At 44.1% G+C, this 27,308-nt stretch overlaps 1 protein-coding gene across 1 annotated transcript; it reads right to left on the minus strand.

The window, feature by feature from the left end:
* cdc25d (cell division cycle 25 homolog d) lies at positions 1 to 27,308 on the minus strand. The gene is made up of 12 exons (XM_043712226.1): positions 26,977 to 27,308; positions 23,991 to 24,085; positions 20,905 to 20,956; positions 19,361 to 19,394; positions 12,751 to 12,816; positions 11,654 to 11,803; positions 10,482 to 10,577; positions 10,128 to 10,190; positions 5,479 to 5,577; positions 4,259 to 4,392; positions 1,417 to 1,528; positions 1 to 536 (listed from the first exon to the last, which is right to left on the minus strand). Exons 1-12 carry the CDS (start codon positions 27,072 to 27,074, stop codon positions 396 to 398), a joined length of 1,140 nt encoding a protein of 379 aa, XP_043568161.1. The 5' UTR covers positions 27,075 to 27,308; the 3' UTR covers positions 1 to 395.

The following is a 27,308-nucleotide window of genomic DNA, read 5'->3' on the forward strand; positions in this document are numbered from 1 at the left end:
AACCTCAACTTTACTTGTCCTGGGAATGTTTGATGAGGTCAGAGTAGAGGAAATTTTACTCTCTATCTAACTCCATGGTGTACCTACCCTGGGGGTATTTGATGGGAACGATGGAGACGTTGCTTTATTCTGAATCTAACCCTCAAAAATGTACCTGTCCTGGGATGTGCTTAATTACTTAAAATTCTATTTTTGGAATATGGGATGTGTGAATATGAAATGCTCTGGATATTCTGTGTGTGGTATATTCTGTGAGTGGTGGTAGGTGTTGAATAGGATATTGCCAGGGAAGGTCAACACTGATCATGACCAGTAAAGACTACAGAGAGCAAACAGGACTTTTATCAGAAACACTGTTGAAGTTGAAGGTTGCTTCTGAAACTTCTGCTGTCTTGTCAATGTCCATTTGCCATTTGGAACAGTCCCTTTCGCCTGCGCTGCCCAGCCACCAAACGCACTTTCCTACGGATCATGTGAAGTTCCTCTCTGTAATCCTTGTGATGCATTTGGATGTATCCCCGAGGTTCACAAAATGTCTACATAACAGAGAATTGGATCAAAACATGGCAGCATACACAGGAAAGTGCAGTCACATTATCAGGGCTGAACACCTGCCCTCAAGCAAACTGTCTCCCTCTTTGACCCCTGTTGTAATTTCTCTCCAAATTCTTAATCTATTTATTTTTCCCAATGCAACTTCCTCTCATTCCTGGATTCTTTCCTTTTTCAATTGTAGTTTCTTACTTTATCTGCCACTCTGGCTTTCCCTCCCTCTCCCTCTCTCTCAAACTCTCTGCAACTTGCAATGTCAGGACCCTTTTCCTATCTCCCACTCACTCTCTATGTGTAAGCATATCTCTCTCTGTCTCTCTCTCTCTCTCTCTCTCTTTTTACCTCTTTCAGTCCCTCTCCATCCCACTGCCTTCCACTTTTTTCCCTCACACTCTATTTCTCTCTCTGAGTTTCTCTTTCTTAGTTTCTTGAACTAACAAAGTTGCATTTCCCCTGATTCACCTTGCAACATTGGCAAAAGATTGTTGTAAAGTCCACATACACTGTGTAATCAGAATTTCCACCAACCTTCTGACAGGACCATGGTCAATCAGAAGAAAATAAGGTTATTCCCAATGTTTCTCTCTTTCTCATGATCTGTCTCACATTTTATTGCTCTCTTTTTGTTTCCACATGTTCCTTGCATCCCCCCTTCATTTATTCACTGTCTCTTTCTTTCTATCCTTTATCTTCCTTTTTTTCCATCTCTCTCTCTATCATTCCCCTTCTGTCTCTCTCATGCAGACTCTGGGCATGATTATAATGGATACAAAATCTTATGCTGATACGCAGTTTAAATTGCGTCCTCTATTTCTGTCACTCGCCATTGGCCCCTGTTAACCTGTGGCCATCCCACTTAGTTACCGCAAATTCCTGGAAGAATTCCTTGTATCCATTCTTTAAAATGTAAAGCTCCGGAAAGCAGAGGTTTGGATACACATTTGCATTCCGGTCCATTCTCCTGAGACTCCGACAACTGGGAAGAACAGAAAAAAAAAGAGAAAATGAATGTTGTGTTGGCAACAAGATGTCAATTTGATCAGTTTTTAATGACAACAAAGCCACTAGTTCCATCTCATTATTACATTTTTTTGGATTATTTGTGATTTTTAAAATTCAATTGTACAATGCGTGTGATTCTGAGTTGCCGATGTTAATTTCACATAACTTGCTGCTTCAGTGGAAGATGGTGCACCCGGTTTCTACCTGGGATTTCTCATTGGACTTGACTTGGATCTCCAGTGACTCAGCTGTTTCAGAGCCCAACAGCAGGGGTTTACCATTGATCAAAAACTAAACTGAATCAATAATAGGCATACTGTGGTTACTGTAGTGGCTGTAACAAAGTCAGCGAGGTGAACTTCATGGAATATGTTCCCTAACTGGGGCTGAAAGTTGAAACTTTATTGCTGGAACAGCACAGCAGGTCAGGCAGCATCCAGGGAACAGGAGATTCGACGTTTCGGGCACAGGCCCTTCTTCAGGAAGCTGTTAACCTGCTCCAATCAGGGAACCCTGGCTAATGGATATAAACAGGATCCCCCGGGCGGTGGGGATCCCCAGTGGAGGGCTCTCTATGTGTGAGTCCTCCCCTTTTCTCTTGGGGATCTGGGGTGGAGGGTGCTGCATGCAGCGGTCCCCTGCAACCGCAGATTGCAGTGGTTCACGGACTGCTTGTTCTGTGGCGCTGTGGAGTCCGTGGACCATGTGTATATTGGGTGTGGGCGTTTGCACTCCCTTTTTGATTTTCTTAAAGACCTCCTCCTCTGCTTTTGGTTGCACTTCAGTCCCATGCTTCTGATCTTCGGGCACCTGGTACAGAGGAGGGAGGGCAGGTCTGAAGACCTCCTCGTGGATCTGCTCCTGAGCCTGGCCAAATTGGCCATAAACAGGTCCAGGCAGTGGGCCGTGGAAGGGGTCGTTAGGGCCAACTGCCTGCCCCTCTTCCGCGGTCACATTAGAGGGTGTTTTCCTATCTTCCTGGTGTTGGAAATTGAATAAAGATTCATACACCTTGTGTCTCTCACTGTGTCTCACACCTGCACACACACACCATGGGTGCTGGGGGAAAAAGAAACAAACAGGAGTGTCAGGGTTCTGTTCTCTCTGAGAGCTGGCTCTGAGCGAGCTGGATTAGTGTCAAAGACTCTTGAAGTGTAAATATAGGGCGACTTGGTAATGGGTTCCCAGCCTCTGTGGAGTTATTTCCATTACAAGCAGCGTTCCTGCTAATTTTCTTACCACCTGCAGAGCCCCTGAGGTCCACGCACGGCATTGAGTTCTGAAATCAGAAGTCAGTGCTGCAATTGGTGTGCCGTGCAGGCAGCTTAAAGGAAAAAGATGGTGATAAAAACAGGTCAGAGGCTGGCATTTCTGCAGTTAGAGACTCTCCTCCTTTCCTCCCAAAACCTCTCCATCATTGACAAGGCACAAATCAAGAGTGTAATGGAATAATTGCATGGATGTGTGCAACTCCAACAACACTCACAAAGCTCAACACCATCCGGGACCCAGCAGCCAACTGGATTGGCACCCCACTCACTCCTTCCACCATCTGACGTGCATTAATAGCAGTGTGTACCATTGACAAGATAGACTGCAGCAACCCACCAAGAATCCTTTAAAAGCTGCTTCCAAACCCATGAACTCTACCATCGAGTGCCGCTACACGGAAACATTACCACTTGCAAGTTCCTCTCCAAACCACTCATCATCCCGATGAAAAATAAAACTGCTGTTCCTTCAGTGTCAGTGGGTCAAAAATTTGGAAACCCCTGCCCAACAGCATTGTGGGTCTACCTACAGCACATGGACCACAATAGTTTAACATCTCAAGGGCAGTTAGGCATTTGCAATAAGTATGGGTTTGGCCAATACCCAAAATCCTGAACAAATATAAGAAATGTAGTCAATGTTTTAATGTCAGGCAATTTACAACTAATTTGCTCAGAGCAAGCTTGCACAAACAGCAATGATCCGATAATTTGCTTTTTTGACGTTGGCTGAAGGAACTAATATTAGCCAGGACACTTGGAATAATTCACGTTGTGATTCGGAGTTACCCACGTTAATTTCACCTCATTTGCTGCTTTAATGGAAGATGGTGCACTGTGTTTGCATCTGGGATTTCTCATTAGATTTTACTTGGATCGCCAGTGACTCAGCTATTTGTGAGCCCAACAACAGGGGAAAGAAAATAAAAAGGGACACTACCAACATCCACCATGCTCCTCTTCTCAATGGTGCTGGGGGACAATTCACATCTACCTGAGGTGGCAGAAAGGATCTTGGTTTAACATTGGTATCTGACAGAGGGCACATCCAACAGTGCAATACTTCCTCAATGTTGCAATGGGAAAATCAACCTGGACTGTGGGTTCAAGTACCTGGAATGGAAGTTGAACCACAACTTTCTAACTTGGAGGTGTTATTGTTACTCGGGGATTTATACCTGGCACATAAGGAGGGGATGATGGAGGGAGGGAGTGACCACATCCCGTTTCGTGTACGTGTGTGTGTGAGAGAGATCAGACATGGGTTCAACCTTGCCATGGTCAGTCGTTTTGCAATGCTCATTTCTCAGCTCCACAGCCAGAGAATGCACTTTTCAAATAAGATGACCAGATGTATACAATTTGCTATGTCCATAAAGTGACAGTGAGATCAGGGAACAGAACAGAAGTACAAGAGGGTTAGTTAGACTTACAATTTTGGACCTCGCTCTGAGGAGAACTCGCAGTGAAAAATGATCACTCTACACCGCTTCCTGGGACAAGGTGATAGTTGGCCTGAAAAGAATGTGCTGATGAGCTGTTCCTCTGAGTACACGTTCAGGGCTCCCTGCAAAATACACAGGGAAAAGGTTCAGAATGAATAGGATCACTGGGATCAATACATTTCAATTCCCCCACCATAGTAAAGGGGAAAAGAAAGAATTGCACTTCTACGTTGTGTTTCAAATGCTCAGAGTGTTCCAGTGGCATATGTGCTTCAGGAAATATTGATAGCCAATTTCTGCACAGCAAGATCCCACAAACACTGAAGTGATAACAATCCTACTTTGTGATGTGGATAGAAGGGAAAATATTCGCCAATGTACCAGGCAGAACATTTGAAAATTGCAGTTTGATGTTGGAGATGGGCTTCAGTTTAGCACTACCTCCAAACTAAACTGCACCCACAACAGTGCAGCATTTCTCCAGTACTGCACTGCAGCATCAACCGAGACTTTTATGCTGAAGTGCATGGATTGGGTGTGAACCATAAGCTTGTGATTCAGAGGTGAGAGAGCTATTGACTGTCAACATCAGAAGCCGGATCAGCTCCAGATAAAAGAAATAATTCCACTGTGTCAGAGACACCATTCAAGCCAATGCTGAACTGGTCAACACTCGTGTGTGGCTGGACAGTGAGAAATTGGGATGCCATTTAACCATGGGGAGAAAGTGAGGACTGCAGGTGCTGGAGATCAGAGTCAAGAAGTGTGGTGCTGGAAAAGCACAGCCGGTTAGGCAGCATCCAAGGAGCAAGAGAGTCGATGTTTCAAGCATAAGCTCTTCATCAGGAATGAAATGTCGACAGGCGAGTCAGCCATGCCAGGCTTCATAGATGGACGTCAAATCCAATCGTGTTCTCTGGGAAAGGAGTGGGAACAGCAACACAGTGGCAGCTTCTAGCAGGCAGATGTTTGAAAACTGCATCTCAGACAGAAAATGAGGGCAATTGAAAGGGTAAAAGAACCCAGAAAGAAAAGGGGAGCCTTCGCTCCCCCCCCCCCACCTCCTGACATCAGAAGCAGAGTCTTTCCCCCTCACAGAAGTGGTAAGGTGGAGGGAAAGGCTCAACCATTGAGGAACTGAAATGCCGTAAATGAGGATAAACACTGTCACAAGATCACAGATCCTGAACAGTAAGGGACAAACACACCTTTATGTGCCCGCCGTTATATTCGTATGGGTAACGACAGTCCACTATCACGTAATCATGGATAACATGTTCATACTCCCCGAACAGCAGCGCAGCTACCTGTAAAACATCCCAGAATCTTAGTCAGATCATTGTACCATAATGCAGAGAGGCAAATAAAATCAGCACTTGCATTTCTGTAGCGCCTTCCAACCAACTCGGGACATCCCAAAGGATTTTACAATCATTTCTGTCATTATGAAAAGCTTGCTCAGTTATGAGAGGAAATGCACCAGCCGATTTACACATAACAAGCTCCTATGCCCCGTAAATCAGTTTTTCAGATATTTATTGAGGGGAAGATATTGGTCAGGATCCCAGGGATCTTTTTCAAAATTGTGGCCATGGAATATTTTTCACCCACATGAGAAATCATTGCAGGATCTCTGTTCAATGTAGCATCTGAAGCCCAGCCCCTCTGACAGTGCCGCACTCCATGGGTATTGCAATGGGAGCGTCAGCCACATTAAATCTTCGATCTGAAGGAAGGAGAAGACAAGGTTGGATAGAAAAGCAAGGAGGCACTGCCACTGTCCAAGACCGAATTGTGATAGGATCCATGTCACAACCCAAAAAACCAGTGCTGGTTTGACAAAAATCCAATTCTTTCCCGTTGCCCTCTCCTGGAGATGTTGCCACTTCCTGGGACACAGATTCCATGGATTCAGCAGCTTCTGCCCCAAGGAACATGATTTTACACAAAGGCCCTTGTGGGGGGTGCATACAGGCTGCTGCACTGCAAGAGGTTGACTGTACTCAGGGAGGATATAAACAGCCTTGAGGGAGTCAGTGACTCTTCAGAAGCGAAGTCATCACTGGATCCAAAAGGGATAAACGGCGAGAACTTCCAGATGGAGCGAGACTAGAAGCTGTGACAAATGATAGGATTTAGGGGTCCCTGTACACGGATTCTTCCAAAAAATCACAAGGTGAAAAAGGAATCAAAATGTCTAAGTGACCGTTAACCTTTATCTCAAGGTATCTATAGTATAAAGGACATGAAGTAATGCATCAGTTGTACAGAGCTTTAGTCCTACCCCTCTGGGATTAACTGGGATCTGTTCTTGGCCGATACGTCAGGAAGGAGATTGGAAGATCTGCAGCACAGATTGGTCAGAATCCTTTAGGGGATTAAAGATTTGAATTCTGAGAAAAGTCTACACAGGCTAGCTTTGTATTTCCAGGTGATTAAAGATTTTGGATTAGATTACCTACAGTGTGGAAACTGGAAACAGGCCCTTCAGCCCAACAAGTCCACACCTCCAAAGAGTAACCCACTCAGACCCATTTCCCTCTGACTAATGCACCTAACACTATGGGCAATTTAGCATGGCCAAGTCACGTGACCTGCACATCTTTGAAATGTGGGAGGAAACCGGAGCACCCGGAGGAAACCCACGCAGACATGGGGAGAATATGTATAAACTCCACAGTCAGTCGCCCAGGCTGAAATTGAACCTGGGACCCTGGTGCTGTGAGGCAGCAGTGCTAACCACTGAGCCACCGTGCCACCCATTTAATTGGCTAGATGGTGGAGGGCATTCCAAAATAGAGGAAAAACATTGAAATTTAAGCCAGGCCCTTTGAAGGTGATATCAGGAAGCATTCCTTTATACAATGGGAAGTGGGAATCCAACACTCCTTCACTCATGTTGAGGCTGGGATCAATTTCCAAACCAAGACTGGTAGATTATGTGGTAAGAGTTTTCTGGATTATGGAGTCAAGGTACAGATTGGACATAATCTCATTGAATACCAGAATAGCTTGAGGGTCTCAATACTCCACTCTATGGATCTTGCCCTCAATTGCTTCCCACATCAAACCTTTGATAGACTGAGTTCTAATCAGTGAAGGAATCAGGGCTTATGGGGATAAAACAGGTAAGTAGAATTGAGGATTATCAGATCAGACATGATCTCATTGATGAGAGAGCAGATCAATGAAGTGCCAAATCACCTCCTCCTGTTCCTATGTCTTTTGATCTGGCCCCTGGCTGAATTTGCCTCTGAAAGATTATAACATCATAGGAATACACATCCAGGTACCCAGCCAAGGTCTGCTCACGCAGCATCAGACTAAGAACTGAACCTGTGAGTTTCCTTTTCTTTTCTATTTTCCCCCACACTACCGCTGCTTATTTTTCCCCAGCACCCATGTCGTGTGTGTGTAGGTGTCGGACACAGTGAAGTGTGTAAATCTTGATTTATATAGAAAAGAAACACCCGGGTGGCCAGTGACAAGCAGAGCCCTTCTCAAAGGGCAATGCTGTGTGATCAAAATAGTGAAAGGGAGGGTAGGGGTTAAATCAAAATAGATTTGGAAGGGGAAAATAATACACTCCAATCCCTGTGGTGCCCACTTCTCCGTGAACAGCTCAAGGGTGTTGGTAGACACCACGTACTCCTTCTCCAAGGACACCCGGGCTCAAACGTAACCACAGAAGAGGGGCAAGCAATCGGCCCTAACGACCCCCTCCACGGCCCGCTGCCTGGACCTGTTTATGGCCAGTTTGGCCAGGCTCAGGAGCAGACCCATGAGGAGGTCTTCTGATATATCCTCCCCCCTTCGCACCACGTGCCCAAAGATCGGGAGTGTGGGGCTAAAGAGCAGCCAAAAGCAGAGGAGAAGGTTTTCAAGGAAATCAAAAAGGGAGTGCAAACGCCCACACCCCGTATACACATGGGCCTCGGACTCTGCAGCACCACAGAACAAGCAGTTGCGTGCAGCACCCTCCACCCCAGATCCCCTAGCGAAAGGGGGAGGAGTCCCACATAGAGAGCCTTCCACTGGGGATTCCCACCGCCCGGTGGCAAATGGGTACACCAGGGCATGTCCGGGTGGTGGATGAGGGAAAAAGGTGGACAATGTGCAGCAGCAGTGTGTACAGGGCCTGTGAATTTCCTAGAGCTGAGAGCTCAATTCCACACACACTCTTTGCTGATTGAACAATTGGGGTGCCAATGAGCTGCTAATTGTTCCCAGTGCCCTAGCAATGCTCACAGTTAAGAATCACACAACACCAGGTTATAGTCCAACAGGTTTATTTGGAAGCACTAGCTTTCGGAGCATTGCTCCTTCATCAGGTAGCTGTGGTGCAGGATTATAAGACACAGACTTCATAGCAAAAGATTACAGAGTCATGCATGCAACTGATACAATATATTTAACAAACCTAGATTGCTTTTAGACTTTCATCTTTTAGAATGGGCTGCAGGTTAGTTCATTAATACCATATATACTTGTGTATAGGTCAATCTCATGCATACGTAAACCCCTTATTTTTGGCCAAAATATCTTGGTTTTTTTTTTGTGTAACTTGCATATAAGTCACCCCTAGATCTTCACAATTAAGATCAACATTTATGAGTCAATGTGCCTGCCCATTGCGCTCCATTCCAGCTTTCCAGTCTGCTGGCCATTTCGCTCCATTCCGGGTTTTCCAGCCCAGCAGCCATCACGCCCTGCTCCAGGTTTTCAGAATTACAGTAATGGTATGACAGTCCCGGGCGACAGCTGTATCCATGGAGTCGGTTTCCGTGGTTTCAGTTATCCATGGTTTATCACATCCCGAACATATTACAGGGAACATTCCAGAATCAGGGACCAGGGGGCTGCCAGGAAGGTAAATTTCCCATTTTATGTATTTTGTAGATAAATATTCATCCCCTTGAAAACAATAAATCATGTATAAGTCAACCCCCTAATTTCAGATTTAGAAAACCATCTTCAAAACTCAACCTTTACACGAGTATATAGGGTATGTATATCCCAGACTTTTTTTCAAGTCACATTTTTGAGGTAACTTAATGTTTTATTAAAAAAGGTGACATCTCAGCTCAGACAATGCATTGAAGATTAGATTAGATTAGATTACTTACAGTGTGGAAACAGGCCCTTCGGCCCAACAAGTCCACACCGACCCGCCGAAGCACACCCACCCAGACCCATACCCCTACATATACCCCTGCACCTAACACTACGGGCAATTCACCACGGCCAATTCACCTGACCTGTACATCTTTGGACTGTGGGAGGAAACCGGAGCACCCGGAAGAAACCCACGCAGACACAGGGAAAATATGCAAACTCCACGCAGTCAGTCACCTGAGGCAGGAATTGAACCCTGGTCTCTAGTGCTGTGAGGCAGCAGTGCTAACCACTGTGCCACCGTGCCGCCCCTAAAGGTGTGAAGTTAGAGTCTGTTTGTATCCAAACCTTGAGTCAGATTGGTTCGATTTCCAAAGGAGGAATTTATAAAATGTTACATGGATGGGTTGCCTGCAGATGGTGTGCTTTTTGAACAAAATAAATTGTATCTGCAATTACAATTCCGCAAATGCAAGTTCACCCCGTAGACTTATACGTATGTGTGTGTGTATGAATGAGTGACTGAGCTCAAGATAACTTAAGGTTTATTGCATGCATTTCACTGTGATCTTTTGCTATAAATTCTGTGCCTTAAGGTCTTGCTCCACAGCTACCCAATGAAGGAGCGTCGCTCCGAAAGCTAGTGCTTCCAAATAAACCTGTTGGACTATAACCTGGTGTTATGTGATTTTTAACTTTGTCCAACCCAGTCCAACACCAGCATCTCAACATCAATACTCACAGTGTGAGCTGAAATGTATTTCAGATCCTGATGTTTCCCATCTTCTATTGGCAGGATGCAGGCCTGAAGCAGCAAGCAAAGATACAAGATTCATCAGTTGCTTGAACTTTCTACTCAAACAATGGGAAATGCAGAAAATTACAATTCAAAGTACCCAGTGTCCCTCTCCCAGGATAGGCATAGCATGGGGTTAGATATGAGCAAAGCTCTCTCTACACTGCCCCTGTCAAACATCCCAAGACAGGTACAACAACAGGGTTAATTTAGCCGATGTGATTTAATTTAGTTGGAATATTTTTAAACAACATAAAGCTAGGCCAACCAAGAAAGAATGTGTTCTGAGATTGTTCTTACTTTCGAGAAATCACCAATGAGGACTCTCTCCTCTGAGTCTGGGATTTGTTTAACATCGACTTCCTGGAGGCAGGACAACCAGCGGAGATTATAAAGCTGGAAAAAAAACCAGAGTGTCCAATCAGCGGGGAATAGACAAACATAACTGCCTGGAGTGCTTTCCCTTACCCCCCTCATTGCACAAACTCTGCATTCAGGAATGGCTCAGTTGGACATGTCACCCATGGTTTGTGCAAGAGACATCCCACAAGACAGTGAGATTGGTTGGGGTACCCCACTGTGACAGGAACACAATTTGATGCTTTCCCTTACAACAAAAAAAAACGCACAGATTTTCCATTGGATAGTATTCTGCAGAGAAAATCTGGACAATTTTCTTCTAATGCTCCACTCATGGACTCTGAGACTGAATATTGATCTACTTTCATATCCTGAGATCACAGACCCTCAGCCTGTCACCATGTGGGGAAATCACAGACAGAGACCCCCATCCCATCAGCATGTGGGGGACTCTCAGACCCAAACCCCCATCCTGTCACCGTGTGGGGGAATCACTGACACAGACCCCCGTCCCGTCACCATGTGGGGAAATCACAGACCCCCATCCCGTCACCGTGTGGGGGAATCACAGACATAGAGCTCCATCCCGTCACCATGTGAGGGACTCACAGACACAGATCCCCATCCTGTCACCACGTGGGGAAATCACAGGCACAGACCCCCATCCCGTCACCATGTGGGGGACTCACAGACTCAGACCGCCATCCCGTCACCATGTGGGGAAATCACAGACCCCCCATCCTGTCACCGTGTGGGGGAATCACAGACACAGACCACCATCCCATCACCATGTGGGGGACTCGCAGACCAACAAACCCCCATCCCGTCACCATGTGGGGAAATCACAGACCCCCATCCTGTCACCGTGTGGAGGTATATCACATACACAGACGCCTGTCCTGTCATTGTGTGGGGGTATATCACAGACACTGACCCCCACACCATCACTGTGTGGGGGAGTCACAGACATGGACCCATGTCCCATTATCACAACAGGAAATCAGAGACTCAAAAGCTGGTCTTTAGTGATAGAAGTTGGGAGTTCACTTCAATTAAATTGCACCCCAAAACACCAACATCGATGAATTAATAGCAACTTCTCCAAAAATCACCTGTCTTTGATCTGTTTCCCAGTTTCCATGTTTACTGTGTTTTCTCCTTTTCTGAGCTGATGATTGAAGTCCATCAGCCTGTTCAGTGCGTTTTCCATGGAGCTGGGTCAGAGGGGAGGAACTGATCCCTGATCGCGCACACCCATCTTCCTGTTTGCAACAGAAATAGGCAAAACAAAATCACTCATAACAGAAGAAATTTAACATAGGTCTGAAATTATAAAAAGACATTAATTAAAAGTTTCAGTGCCTTTGTGCTCAACATGAAATCGAACTGGAAAATCAATAAACACCTCCTTCAATTACACACCCAGGACAGGTAATAGCACAGGGTTCGAAAGAGAGTTAATCTCATTCTATACAGTCCCAATCAAAAGCTCCCAGGATGGAAACAGCACAGCGTTAGATACAGAGTGAATCTCCCTCAACATTGTCCCCATCAAACACTCACAGAACAGGTACAGTATGAGGTTAGATACATAGTAAAGCTCCCTCACATTATCCCATTAAACTCTCCCAAGAAAAGTATAGCATGGGGTTAGATACAGGTAAAATTTCCTCTATGTTGTCCTCTCACTCACAGGACAGGTACAGGATGGGGTTAGATTTAGAGTAAAGCACCCTCTGCACTATCCCATCAAACACATGAACAAAGACTACCAATGGTAGTTACGTTGGAAGTGAACTACTTGTTGTGCTACAGGCCTATCCAGCTTTTGAGGATCCCAGTTTCCATACATTTTGTGTACTCAATTCAGCGATCTATGATGGAACAGGCTGTAGGATAGCTACAACTGAAATTGATGTCTCTAGGACACTGTCAGGAATATCCACAAAATAGTATTCCTGCCTCCGATCATTAACTAAGAAGCTACACCGGAAAGCAGGACAGAGTAACAAACATTGAAAGGGTCTGACAATTATCTGATGTCAACAGTTTAACAGCCAATGAAGGCTCACATGATGCTAGAGAGGTAGATGTGATATCCAATGAATGTAAACATGGATCCCACTCACAGTCGGTATTGAACAGATCTGAAGAGTTCAAATAATCACACACACAGGAAAGAGGAAAGAAATTGAGTGTTGAGTCTTACGTGTTGTTTGTCTGGTTGATGCAAATTTCCCTCCACTTTCATCCGCATTTTGTCCAGAAGCCTGATCTGCGCAAATAAACCCAGTAATGTTTTAGCATATTTTTAACTGGAGGTGAGTGAAATCCACCAAGCCTGATGCCTACGTGTGTCACATTTTTCCTCCAAATGTTGCTACATTCACGTTTATTATGGGTTTTGTCTATGGAAATTCTCAACTCATCAGGCTTGCCCATACCCCCCCTTAAGATAGCGGTTAAAAAACCATTTCAGAAACGATGTTTTTTTGCTAACTGAAATTATGAATACAGTTTAAGATTTTTGGAAATTTCTCATTTGGCAATAATGACAATGCAATGAATCAATGTAGTACCAAGTCCCATCAACTCATTACCTTCTGTTTGCTGACTTATACTGCCTCCAGGTTAAGCAATGCCTCAAATTCTCAAATGATCATCCCTTTTTATTCCAAATCCTTCCATGGTCTCTCACCCCGCCCTGATTGCTGCACTCTGCTAAATTGCATCCTCCAACCATTCCATCTTTTACAGTCATGTCTTCAGCTTCTGATGCCCTTAGCACAGGACTTCCCTCCCAAACCTTTCCACCTCTTAACATCCCTGAGTCTCTTTTTAAGCCAATTCTTTAAAACTTACCTGAAAAAGGTGTGGGAGGGAAATCAGTAAATTATAATATCAAAGCCAAACTTCATTGCTAGGAAATTAGTGGACTCTATAATTTAAAACGCATCGATCGAACAGCTTGAAAACATCCAGGTTGACCAAAGAAAGCCTTTGTAACAGGTAGGTCATGCCTGAAGAAGCTGACTAATTTATTGTGAAGGGGTCTGTTTGGAGGTGGCGGAAGTGACGGCGGATGATGCGCTGTACATGGAGATTGGTGGGGTGGTAGGTGAGGACCAGTGGGGTTCTGTCCTGGTGGCGGTTGGAGGGGCGGGCAATAAAGTTTCAACTTTGATCTCCAGCATCTGCAGACCTCACTTTCTCCAAGTCCCATCAACTCATTACCTTCTGTCTGCTGACTTATACTGCCTCCAGGTTAAGCAATGCCTCAAAATCTCAAATGATCATCCCTTTTTCTTCCAAATCCTTCCATGGTCTCTCACCCCGCCCTGATTGCTGCACTCTGCTAAATCGCATCCTCCAACCATTCCATCTTTTACAGTCATGTCTTCAGCTTCTGATGCCCTTAGCACAGGACTTCCCTCCCAAACCTTTCCACCTCTTAACATCCCTGAGTCTCTTTTTAAGCCAATTCTTAAAAACTTACCTGAAAAAGGTGTGGGAGGGAAATCAGTAAATTATAATATCAAAGCCAAACTTCATTGCTAGGAAATTAGTGGACTCTATAATTTAAAACGCATCGATCGAACAGCTTGAAAACATCCAGGTTGACCAAAGAAAGCCTTTGTAACAGGTAGGTCATGCCTGAAGAAGCTGACTAATTTATTGTGAAGTGATGATTTATAAAGTAATGGACAAGGTTTATGTCTATGGATGTTATGTATATGAAAATACAGATGGCATTGAATAAATTCTTAGCTAAAGTTGAAGCTTATGGAATTAATGGCAAAGTATTGACCCCATGAGGAATCTGGCTGAGCAGCAAGAGGAGGGAATTAATAGACATGTTTCTCAACTAGCCCCCCCCATTTATCTCTCCACCCTGGAGGCTCCCCACCTCCATTCATGATGAAGGGCTTTTGCCTGAAATGTCGATTTTCCTGCTCCTCGGATGCTGCCTGACCTGCTGTGCTTTTCCAGAACCACTCTAATCTAGACTCTGGTTTCCAGCCTCTGCAGTCCTCACTTTTGCCTATGTTCCTCTACTAACACAACTTAACTATTAGTGTTCATCAAAAATCTATGTTGTGCCCTCAGCTATTCACTCTTAATTCACTATTAACAAGGCAGATAATGCGATTAAAAAACACAAATCCAACATTTTATTATAACACAAAGTACGTAAGCTATGTCGTTGCATGTGTAACATTGCAGAAATACTGAGATGAAATAATTTGACAAAACTGTGTCAACAGATTTTAAAGTAGGCAGATGTGAGTCCGTCCATTTTGGATCTAAAGAGATAAAACACGGGACTTCATAAATAGTGAAAAGCTACAAACAATGGAGATCCAAAGAAATTTGTGGTCCACATATATCAACCATTATAATGTCATGCACAAATACAGAAAATAATAGAAAGTGGAATACTGGCCTTTATATCTAATGGATATGAATGGCACAAATATCATGTTCCTGCTCTGGAATCATTAATAGCAGTTTTGGGCACAGCACTTTAGGAAGGAGGTACTGGAATCAATAGATTTACCAGAATATTACCTGGCCACATAATGATTACACTATGGGGAGAGATTAAACAAACACAGTTAGTATTCCCTCAAATTCAGAGTATAGATTTAGATTTAGATTACATTACAGCCCAAATTACAGCCCAACAAGTCCACACCGACCCGCCGAAGCGAAACCCACCCCTTATCTAACACTACGGGCAATTTAGTATGGCCAATTCACCTGACCTGAACATCTTTGGACTGTGGGAGGAAACCCATGCAGACACGGGGAGAACGTGCAAACTCCACACAGTCAGTCGCCTGAGGCGGGGAATTGAACCAGGGTCTCTGGCGCTGTGAGGCAGCAGTGCTAACCACTGTGCCACCGTGGTTTGTTCCAAGTTTTAAAATGTTGATGCAAATAGGGTATATAGAAATTATGTCATCATAGACTCAAATTCTATTTCTCTCTCCCAGATGCCATCAGACCTGCTGAACTTCTCCACCACTTGCTGTTTTATTTGAAAAACTGTTCCCTCTGGTTGGCGAATCAAGGACTCGGGCAGAGTGGAAAGATTCAGGGGTGAAATTCCAAAGCATTTCTTCACGCCATGTCTGGTAGAGGTTTGGGACTCTCTTACACAAACAGCAGTTAATGGTGCTTAAAAATGTGTTGCTGGAAAAACGCAGCAGGTCAGGCAGCATCCAAGGAGCAGGAGAATTGACATTTCGGGCATTGACCTGCTGCGTTTTTCCAGCAACATATTTTTAAGCTCTGATCTCCAGCATCAGCAGTCCTCACTTTCTCCTAGCAATTAATGGTGGACCAATTATTAATCCATCAAGCCAGTGGATAAAGGGGGTGCAGTGGTAGTCTGGCGCACTGATCTCTACACCGCTGAAGTCAGACACCAACTCAAAGACACCTCCTCCTACAGCCCCCTCGACCATGACCCCACTCCCATCACCAAACCATCATCTCCCAGACCATACAGAACCTCATCACCTCAGGAGACCTCCCACCCACAGCTTCCAACCTCATAGTCCGGGAATCCCGCATTGCCCTGTTCTACCTCCTTCCCAAGATCCACAAGCCTGACCATCCTGGCAGACCCATTGTCTCAGCATGCTCCTGCCCCAATGAACTCATCTCCACTTACCTCAACACTGTCCTATCCCCCCTAGTCCAGGAACTCCCCACATACGTTCGAGACACCACTCATGCCTTCCACCTCCTCCAAGACTTCAGTTTCCCGATCCCCAATGCCTCATCCACACCATGGATATCCAATCCCTCGACACCTCCATCCACCATGACCAGGGCCTCCAAGCCCTCCATTTCTCCCTCTCCCAATGTCCCCAACAGTACCCTTCCACCGACACACTCATTCGTTTGGCCGAACTGGTCCTCACCCTCAACAATTTCTCCTTCGAATCCTCCCACTTTCTCCAGACCAAAGGGGTAGCCATGGGCAACCATATAGGCCCGAATGTCTCTTTGTTGGCTACGTAGAACAGTCCATCTTCCGTAGATACACCGGCACCACTCCCCATCTCTTCTTCCGCTACATTGATGACTGCATTGGCGCCACCTCGTGCTCCTGCGAGGAGGTTGAGCAATTCATCAACTTCACCAACACATTCCACCCTGACCTTAAATTTACCTGGACCTTCTCTGACACCTCCCTCCCCTTCCTGGACCTCTCCATCTCCATTAATGACGACCGACTTGACACTGACATTTTCTACAAACCCACCGACTCCCACAGCTACCTGGATTACACCTCTTCCCACCCTACCTCTTGCAAAAATGCCATCCCGTATTCCCAATTCCGCCGCCCCCGCACCTCCGCCCTCAGACCCACCCCCTCCAACCGCAACAAGGACAGAACTCCCCTGGTGCTCACCTTCCACCCTACCAACCTTCGCATAAACCAAATCATCCGCCGACATTTCCGCCACCTCCAAACAGACCCCACCACCAGGGATATATTTCCCTCCCCACCCCTTTCTGCCTTCCGCAAAGACCGTTCCCTCCGTGACGACCTGGTCAAGTCCACGTCCCCCTACAACACACCCTCCCATCCTAGCACCTTCCCCTGCCACTGCAGGAATTGCAAAACCTGCGCCCACACCTCCTCCCTCACCTCCATCCAAGGCCCCAAAGGAGCCTTCCACATCCATCAAAGTTTTACTTGCACATCCACTAATATCATTTATTGTATCCGTTGCTCCAGATGCGGTCTCCTCTACATTGGGGAGACTGGACGCCTCCTAGCAGAGCACTTTAGGGAACATCTCTGAGACACCGCACCAATCAACCACACCACCCTGTGGCCCAACATTTCAACTCCCCCTCCCACTCAGCCGAGGACATGGAGGTCCTGGGCCTCCTTCACCGCCGCCCCCTCACTACCAGATGCCTGGAGGAAGAACGCTTCATCTTCCACCTCGGAATACTTCAACCCCAGGGCATCAATGTGGACTTCGCCAGTTTCCTCATTTCTCCTTCCCCCACCTCACCCCAGTTCCAAACTTCCAGCTCAGCACTGTCCCCATGACTTGCCCTACCTGCCTATCTTCCTTTCCATCTATCCACTCCACCCTCCTCCCATTTATCTCTCCACCCTGCAGGCAATCTGCCTCTATTCTTGATGAAGGGCTTTTGCACGAAACATCAATTTTCCTGCTCCTCAGATGCTGCCTGAACTGCTGTGCTTTTCCAGCACCACTCTAATCCATAATTTGGTTTCTAGCATCTGGAGTCATTGTTTTTACCAAATTATTAAAGCTGTATTAAAGACAGATATAAATAAAAACCGAAACAACTGAGGATGCTGTAAGTCAGAAAGTTTAGTTACGGTTGTTAAAGATAGATATACTAAGCAATGTCATATCACAGCATCGTCTAAAAACAAAGACAGAGTGCATAACTTTAAAATGGGAATTGAATTAGCCTATTTGCTCAGGTCAAGTTATTCCCTCGCTTCTCACTCTGGATGAAGGAGCAGCGCTCCGAAAGCTAGTGCTTCCAAGTAAACCAATTGGACTATAACCTGGTGTTGTGTGACTTTTAACAACATCAAGACGACTTTGACTGGTTCAATCTTCCTGGAGATGGAGTTTTGCCTTCTTCATTTGGGCAATATTCATGATTGATAGTAAGTTGGATTATATAAACACTGTGTTTTGCAATTACATATATTTCCTTTGCAATGTCATATTCTCAGCGTTTAAGTTAAGCTTTTGGAATGGAAATCTGGTATCTAAAGAGTTGTCTGTCATGTTGTAGCTACAGTCTTTAACAGTAGATATCTCTTTAGTGTGAGTTTGAAAAGACTCTCTTTTAACCCTTGTCATTATCTTATACTATCATTAAAACTCTAACGTTCTTGATGACTAACTATAATCATAACAGAGAGTAGCTTACATCATTTGTTACTGCACAAATAATCATTTGGTAGTACAGAACTTGTGTATTGCCAAAGAAAAATGTTGAAGCTTTGGTCTTCATTCATCAGGATAATTCACAAGCAATACAAATGTAAGGAAAAACAACATTATACATTGTAGGAGAATAGGGTACTGATTGCTTAATAAGAGGACCTCCATTATTATAAGTGTTGCCATGGAGAATGTACAAGTTAGATGATGACTGACAGCTAACTTATAGCTTTCTTAAATTTTAAAACTCTGAATAGTCAAAGTATTGCCTTGAACAAGAGAATGGTTGTCACCTGTTTTGCTGAGTTAAAACAGATACAGTATGTGTAAAAGTTCCTTCTCTCTGCAAAGAACAGGATCCTGTGTGTTAATTTATGTAGCTTCCAGTACATGCAAGTGTATCAGACTGTGAGCCCAACTGACAATCCTAAATTGACATCAGTGTAATGACTAGCACATCCTGGATTATTTGTTAAATGCTGTCAAGAATATTGTTGTGAATTTCGATCCAATATTGGATACCAAATTTTGAATTTTGCAAGCATTGGCTGTTGAATATCAGAGTACAACAGTCAACCAATCACCATTCTCAAATGTTATTTTCCTTTCGTGTTGGTATTTCTTGTAAGTTGTCCTGATGAGTGAAAGGTGAAAAGTTTCAACAAGACGTCTTTTTCAGCAATCTCAATTCTTAGCAACCGTCAGTTCTTGTGAAGGGTCACCAGACCCGAAACGTTAACTCTGCATTCTCTCCACAGAGGCTACTAGACCTGCTGAGTTTCTTCAGCAATTTCTGGTTCTTATCTCAACTTTCTAGTGCCATATGAAATAAACAGAAATCGTTTTCTAACTCACCGGCTGAGACATTGTGCGCCTTGATGGAGTCTGGCTGCAAGGAAAGAGCAATGTTATTGTGCACGTATGTCCAATGGAATTAAATCCTTTAGTTTAAAAATTCCCTTCCTTCCCAGTACTGAAGGTTCTGACTCATCCTGGGGCATAACACCACGCCCTCTAGCTGACTGCGACAACACATCCATCCTAGGACAAGTCAAACAGAGACACACACGAGAATTCCTAGAAGCATGGCATTCCAACCGGAATTCTATCAACAAACACATTGACTTGGATGCCATTTACCACCCCCTGAGAAAAAGAACAGGAAATGACATCAACCTTAGGAAATGATATCACCATAGGAAATGACATCACCAACCCAAGGAAACTCAAACATATAAATAGAAAGTGGGCTACACCATCAATGCTTCATTTGGAGGCTCACTGAAGACATTCTTCAGGAATGAGGAGGGTGTGCCAAGCAGGCTAAGATAAAAGGTAGAGAGGAGGGACTTGGGGGATGAGCATTGGGAATACAATAGGTGGAAGGAGGTTAAGGTGAGGGTGATAGGCCGGAGAGGGGGTGGAGACGGAGAGGTCGGGAAGAAGATTGCAGGTCAAGAAGGCGGTGCTGAGTCCGAGGGTTGGGACTGAGATAAGATGCGGGGAGGGGAAATGAGGAAGCTGGAGAAATCTGCATTCATCCCTTGTGGTTGGAGGGTTCCTAGGTGGAAGATGAGGCGCTCTTCCTCCAAGCGTCGTGTTGCCATGGTCTGGCAATGGAGGAGGCCGCAGGTGAATTTGTGATGGATATGGAAGGATCCCTTGGGGCCTTGGAGGGAAGTGAGGGGAGAGGTATGGGCACAAGTTTTGCATTTCTTGCAGTTGCAGGGGAAGGTGCCGGGAGTGGAGGTTGGGTTGGTGGGGGGTGTGGACCTGACAAGGGAGTCACGGAGGGAGTGGTCTTTCCGGAATGCTGATAGGGGAGGGGAGGGAAATATATCCTTGGTGGTGGGGTCTGTTTGGAGGTGGTGGAAATGACGAATTGCAAAAGCCAAGGAGTCTCAATTATTCACCTCCCAATGTAGACATTATCAACAGCTGTGACTTGATCAAGTTACGATGAATTTACTGGACCAATAATAAAGTGAGTTCAAATACCAACATGGCTGTTGGAGAACTTTGAATGCAGTTTTTAAATAATAGAAGTATAATCCTGGTGTCGGTGAAAGTGACTATGAACTTATCGCATTGTTGTGTGAACTCAATGGGTTCACCAAAGTCCTTTAGGTAAGGAAACCTGCTGTCCTTGCCTTTTCTGGGCCTACATGTGACCCCAGTCTCACACCAACATGGCTGACCATCTATTGCCCTCTGAAGTTTAGAAGAAGGCATAATAAATGCTGGCTTTTCCAATGATGAATAGAAATGAAAACACTAGACACCCCCCACCAAGCACCGCTACCCCCTCCCCCAACACACACACACACAGTAGACAGGCTCATTACAGAATAGACAGACATCAGATTGAAATGCCATGTGATTCCATCCTGCAGACATACCCTTTCTTCATGCTGTTTTTGTCAAATCCACATGGTGAACTGGGGGATGGACCTGTAACACAAGACATCCAATTTAACTCACTTGTGCAGAGTCTCTGAATCCCAATCTATTGCTTTTTCATGGAGTCCTCTGGTATCTTTAACTTTTGTAATTCATTCAGTGTGTTCTTGGCTAGACTGCAATTATCATCTGGAGTGCAGCTAAGAGTCAACCATGTTGCTCAGCATCTGAAATCACACATAGGCCAGGGAAAGATGGCAGATTTCATTCAATAAAAGGCATTATTAAACTAGATGGGCTTTTACAATAATGGACAGCAGTTACTTTGTCATGATTAGTCTGGCTTTTGATTTCAGATTTTTCCTGAATTCAGATTCACCATCTACCAGAGTGGGATTCAAACCCACATCCCCAGAACATTAGCTTGGGGTGCAGAATTATCAGTCTAGTGATATTACCACGCCATTATCACCTCCCCTATCACAGTGCCAAGGAATTTCTTGAGGTTCTGGAAGCATCAGCTGTGGCTCAATGGGTAGTACTGTGGCCTCAGATCACAGTAGGTTCAAATTGCACTCCACTGATATAGAGTCATAGAGTCAAAGATGTACAGCATTGAAACAGACCCTTCGGTCCATGCCGACCAGATATCCCAACCCACCTGCCAGCACCCGGCCCATATCCCTCCAAACCCTTCCTATTCATATACCCATCCAACTGCCTCTTAAATGTTGCAATTGTACCAGCCTCCACCACATCCTCTGGCAGATCATTCCATACACGTACCACCCTCTGCGTGAAAAGGTTGCCCCTTAGGTCTCTTTTATATCTTTCCCCTCTCCCGATAGGAAGGAGACCAGATTTGCACGCAATATTCCAACAGTGGCCTAACCAATGTCCTGTACAGCTGCAACATGACCTCCCAACTCCTGTACTCAATACTCTGACCAATAAAGGAAAGCATACCAAACGCCTTCTTCACTATCCTATCTACCTGCAACTCCACTTTCAAGGAGCTATGAACCTGCACTCCAAGGTCTCTTTGATCAGCAACACTCCCTAGGACCTTACCGTTAAGTGTATAAGTCCTGCTAAGATTAATCTAGGCTGTTGCACTGAGTGCACTGAGGAAGTGCTGCACTGTTGAAGGTGCTGTCTTTCAGATCAGATATTAAAACCATGGCCCCCATTCGGATTACGATATTGTACATTTGAAGAAGAGTTCATCAGCCAACATTCTTCCCTTAATAAACCTCACGAGTTGTTTGCTTGTGAGGTCCTGCTTTCACAATATATTGCAATTAACTCCATGTTTTAATGTTAGTCATTGTAGAAAAGTTGCTGCATGTTGGAGGAGGTGGTGTAATGATGTTGGTAATCCATAAACCCCAAGACAATGCTCTGAGATCATGGATTCAAATCCAGATGGTGAAAGTTTAATTCAATAAAATATGGAATGAGAAGCTTGCCTAATGGTGACCAGGTAACCACTACTGGTCAACACTTGTTTCACTAATATCCCTCAGGGAAGGAAATTTGTTGTCCTAGCCTACATGTGACTCCAGATGTACAAAAAATATTTGACTTTGGGCAATTAGGGATGGGCAATAAATGGTGGCCTAACCAGCAATGGCAGTATTCCGTAAACAAAAAAAGGCATCATATAACACACTGATTTAATTTTGTAATATTTTCAACTAATATTGTCAGTACCTTCCCCTTCCTCCCTCGAGAAATCTAGACAGTGAGTGCCATTAGGCTCTTCAACCAGGGAGGTGGGAGGCTTTATTGAAATAAAAATATTTTGATAAAGGCCATAGAATATTTTATGTCCAAAAATTAGCATTGAAAAGCATAATGGTTGTGTTAAATTTGTACAGAACCTTGGATGGACCACACTTGGGAGCATTATGAACAGATCTAATTTCTCTGTTATAACAAAGGACAACAGAACATTAGAAATTCTACCAAATAAACTTCCTTGGGTATCAGAACTGTAGGAAACCAATAAAAATGCATTACATTTGGAAATGGAGATAATGGTTGGAACTGGTGTTCCATATGAAGGTACATAAAACTAGTTTGGAGCATTTCAGGCATTTTCAAGTTTCACTGATTTTTCCTTCCCAGTTTTAACACATTCAACACCCATTTAGAAAAAATTTAGTTAACATTATTTATGGATGTAGGTTGCGCGCTGAGCTGGAAGGTTCATTTCAGACGTTTCATCACCATACTAGGTAACATCTTCAGTGTGCCTCCGGATGATAACATTAATTACGTCCTAGAAGATTGAATAGGCTAGAGATATTTAAGATTCAGGGCCCTAAAGAGTTCAAAATTGTTAAGAGGTCAATGCGATGGATGTAGAAATGTTGTTTTCACTAGTTAGTGACCACAAAACAATGGACCAATACAATATCAACATGGTCACATAAATCCAATAAGGAATTTCTTTACCTGGTTAGACCGAATACAGGACCACAGTGAAGAGATGCAAGGTATATTTAAGAGGAAGCTAAATAAACATATGAATGGAGAACGGAGTGGAGGAATATGACAGTGTTTAAGGTAGAATGGGGAGGCTCACATGGAGCTTAAACTCCAATATGACGAAAGTGATCTTTTCCCTTGTGCAGTTAGTAGGAAAAATATACAAAGACAGGTCCTACAAACAGTCTGCACCAAACTCACATTTGCACACAGATACATTTTTATAGTAGATATGCAAATCTGCCTCTGTATTTTGTCCCTTGTGCAGTTAGTAGGAAAAATATACAAAGACAGGTCCTACAAACAGTCTGCAACAACTCACATTTGCACACAGATACATTTTTATAGTAGATATGCAAATCTGCCTCTATATTTTGAGGCTTGTTTTGGGCCTGTAGTCTCTTGCAGAAATAATGAACGCACAATGCAGGACCCCCTTGGCTGCTCTCCATCAATAATCCTTTTGTGCAAAGTAATCTGTTGCCTGACCCCACCGCCATCAACCCCGCCCTCCCCCCCCCATTGTCCCTAACAGAATGCTGAAACCACGGCAACAAACCCAATTTACCAGCTGAGCACAACCTGTACAGACCTGTAGGAGTTTTGGTATCTGTGGCAACTGGCAAGGCCTCGGGGCTCGGATTTCCACTCTCGGGAGAAAGCTTGAGTCTGCGCTTCGGGGTGTCACTGAGTTGCAGGAATAACACAAAACAGTGGGGAGAACATGAATGAGGCCAAACATTTTCAACAATTTTTTGACCGCAGTTGTCAAGTGGGTGCGTTGTTTTTAAATCTCCTGCCTGAAACATCATCTGCATTCAAAAAAAAATCACAGAGCATGCTAAAAGAAATGAGACTTCGAATAAACACGGATTGTCCAAGATGATAAATTTATCTCAGGAAATTCCGGTGTTATCCATTTGATTTCCCTTCCTCTGTTTAGTGTGTATATTTTCATATTCCAGTCAAAAGGTTCTGGGTTCAAGTTGCACTAATAAAATGTCAGATTGTATAGCTGAGGGAGTGCTGCACTGTCAGAGGCATTGTGCTTCAAATATGACATTGCATTTCTATATCATCATCAGAATTACTTAAAAAAAACTTATGGACTTTTGAAGTATAGTTACTATCTTAATGTTGGAGGTATGCCACCAGTTTGGACTCAAACAACAATGTGACAATGGCCCTATGATAGAGTCATGGAATCCCTACAATGCAGGGAGAGGCCATTCGGCCCATTGAATCTGCACCAACCCTCCAAAGAGCATCAAACTCAAACCTAGCCTCCCCCAGTCTATCCCTGTTAACCTGCATTTTCCATGGCTAATCCACCTAGCCTGCACACCTCTGGACACGACAGGACAGTTTAGCACAGCTAATCCATGTAACCTGCACATCTTCAGACTTGATCTATTTATGATATTGGTTAGGGATAAATTTTGGACTGGACCCTGGGGAGAATTCTCCTGTTCTCTTACAAACTCAAATTCATATTAGAGAGCATATTGAGCCTTAATTTAATAGCTCTTTGGAGAAGTAATGACAGTGTGGCACTCCCCCAGCCATTAGGGATTGACAGCACGTATTGGAATTGGGCCTGAATCCATGCCTTTTAAATGAGAGGTGGGGATAGTTGCCAACTCATTTTGTAAGATGGAAGCAGGCAAGTCCTGGCTTCAGATCCTGATTTGGTGCTGAATTGAAACCTGTAAATTGTGTGTAAATATTAGATGGGAATATGATCATGATCTGACAGCTGTGATATCCCTCATGGTTGAATTGCCTATTTGCAACTCACAAAAGTTACCAGAGAGCCCCTGGCATTTACAGCCAGTGAATCCAAGTTCATCAACAACTGAAGCCTTCAGGAAAAGGGATTGGGAAAATCAAAATTCATTCCTTGGCTTAGAAGCTCAAAGGTGGTCATTAATTCTTTGAAACCAGAAACCAAACCATTACAGTATTTCCATCTGAAAGAGGATGTTGGTGGGGTTAGATAAAGTGAAATGGAAGGTAGTTTTGTGTAGAGAATAAACACCAGCATAGACAGTGGGTCAAATGATTGGTTTCTCTGTTGTAATTGTTTTATTACCAGAATGTAACTGAACCAGAGATGTTTTTTTTTACAGAGTTGTTATCACCTGGAATGCACTGCCTGAAACTGCAGTGGAAGCAGATCTAACATCCAAAAGGGGAATTTGATAAAGAATTGAAACTGAAACATTCTTAGAGATTTGGAAACATGGAGGTGGAGTGGGATGAATTGCATAGCTCTTTTAGAGCGAGTTGGTTCAGGCAATGATGGACCATCATTTGTCACATCATCCTCAAACCTTCAGAGGGAGATTTTCTCATCTGGCTTTAATCTTTTACACAGCAAACACATGTTAAACTTCTACACGTTATTTTTTCATTTAACACTACCGAGTATACTTCAAAAGTACATCTTTGGCTGTCAAGCGCATTGAGATAGCAAGGGTCAAAAAGGTGCAAAACAAATGAAGTTCCTCTCTCAGAAGGAACACGGGACAAAGCAGTCCATTTGATTAGCACCTCAACCGCCAGTGAATTCAACATTCACTCCCTCCACCAGCAATGCTCAGTCACAGCAGTATATACTATCTATAAGTCGCTCCTTTGATAGCGCTTTTCAAAACCAGCTGGAAGGACAAAGACAGCAGACACATGGGAATGCCAGCACTCTCAACTTTCCCTCCAATACTGCCATTCCTTTCTTTCCACACCATAGAGTTAGACAGTATGGAAACAGACCCTTTATTCCAACCAGTCCATGCTAACCATAATTCCAAACTAAAACAGTCCCACATTCCTGTGCTTGGCCCATATCCCTCCAAATGATTCTTATTCATGTACTTACCTAAATGTCTTTTAAGCATTGTAACTATACCCGCATCCTCTGGAGGTTCATTCCACACATGACTGTTGGTGTAAAAAAAATTGCCTTGCATGTCGTTATTAAATCTTCCTCCTCTCACCTCAAAAATATGCCCACTAAGTCTTGACATTGTCCACCTCAAGAGAAAAGCCATCTGCCATTCACCGTATCTATGCCCCTCATGATTTATAAACCTCTAAGGTCACTCCTCAACCTCCTAAGCTCCAGTGAATTAAATCCCAGCCTACCTAGCTTCTTCTTATTACCCAAAGCCTCCAACATCCTGGTAAACTTCTTCTGAACCCTTTCCAGCTCAATAATATCCTCCCTATAACTGAGCGATCAAAACTGGACACAGTACTGCAGGAGAGGCCTCACCAACACCCTGTACAACCTCAACATAACATCCCAACTCCTATATTCAAAGGCCTGAGCAAAGAGATGAGACAAAATCTTGGATTGTGAATATTCCGGTTAGGAAAGACAACTCATCTTCCCACTTTCTCAAGGGGCAGTTAGACATGGACAACTAGCTAGCATTACCCAAAACCCATGAATAGTAAAAAAAAAAGTGAGATTACTAAATATTGCAATGAATGAAACAATTAAAATAAAAATATGCATTTTAGAAGTGAACTATTAATTGGGGTGATTGCAGATTAATTCAGAGCTGACACCTCACCTTTCCTGGCAGGTGAGACTGTTGAGATTAAAGGACAAACTGGAGACGGGAGAGAGGTGGCGATCCGGGGAGAAAGGAGAATCCGGGGAGAAAGACATCTTCGCTCTTTGGCTTCAAGTTCACTTTGAGTCTTGAGCATATAGCAGTGCAGAAGTGGATATCCTTTCACAATCCCATTCGAGTCTTCCAGTCCAATAAGAGAAAGAGAGAAGTGCAATGAAACTGGTAAATAGTGCAAGGCGTTTGTTTGAAAACTCACAATTACACGAAACAGTTTCAATGTTGTATTGTTTGCGCTGTGTGCTCTGGGCTGCTTTTAAATCTCTGCAGCC

Source organism: Chiloscyllium plagiosum, chromosome 22 (assembly GCF_004010195.1).
Source record: "Chiloscyllium plagiosum isolate BGI_BamShark_2017 chromosome 22, ASM401019v2, whole genome shotgun sequence".
Taxonomy (NCBI): domain Eukaryota; kingdom Metazoa; phylum Chordata; class Chondrichthyes; order Orectolobiformes; family Hemiscylliidae; genus Chiloscyllium; species Chiloscyllium plagiosum.

Coding starts and splice junctions, on each gene's coding strand:
- cdc25d (XM_043712226.1), bottom strand. CDS start 27,074: ATGTCTTTCTCCCCGGATTCTCCTTTCTCCCCGGATCGCCACCTCTCT. Junction 20,957..23,990: donor AGATACCAAAACTCCTACAG/GTCTGTACAGGT, acceptor CTTGTGTTACAG/GTCCATCCCCCAGTTCACCA. Junction 10,578..11,653: donor GGGAAACAGATCAAAGACAG/GTGATTTTTGGA, acceptor TTTTTTTTCCAG/CTTTATAATCTCCGCTGGTT.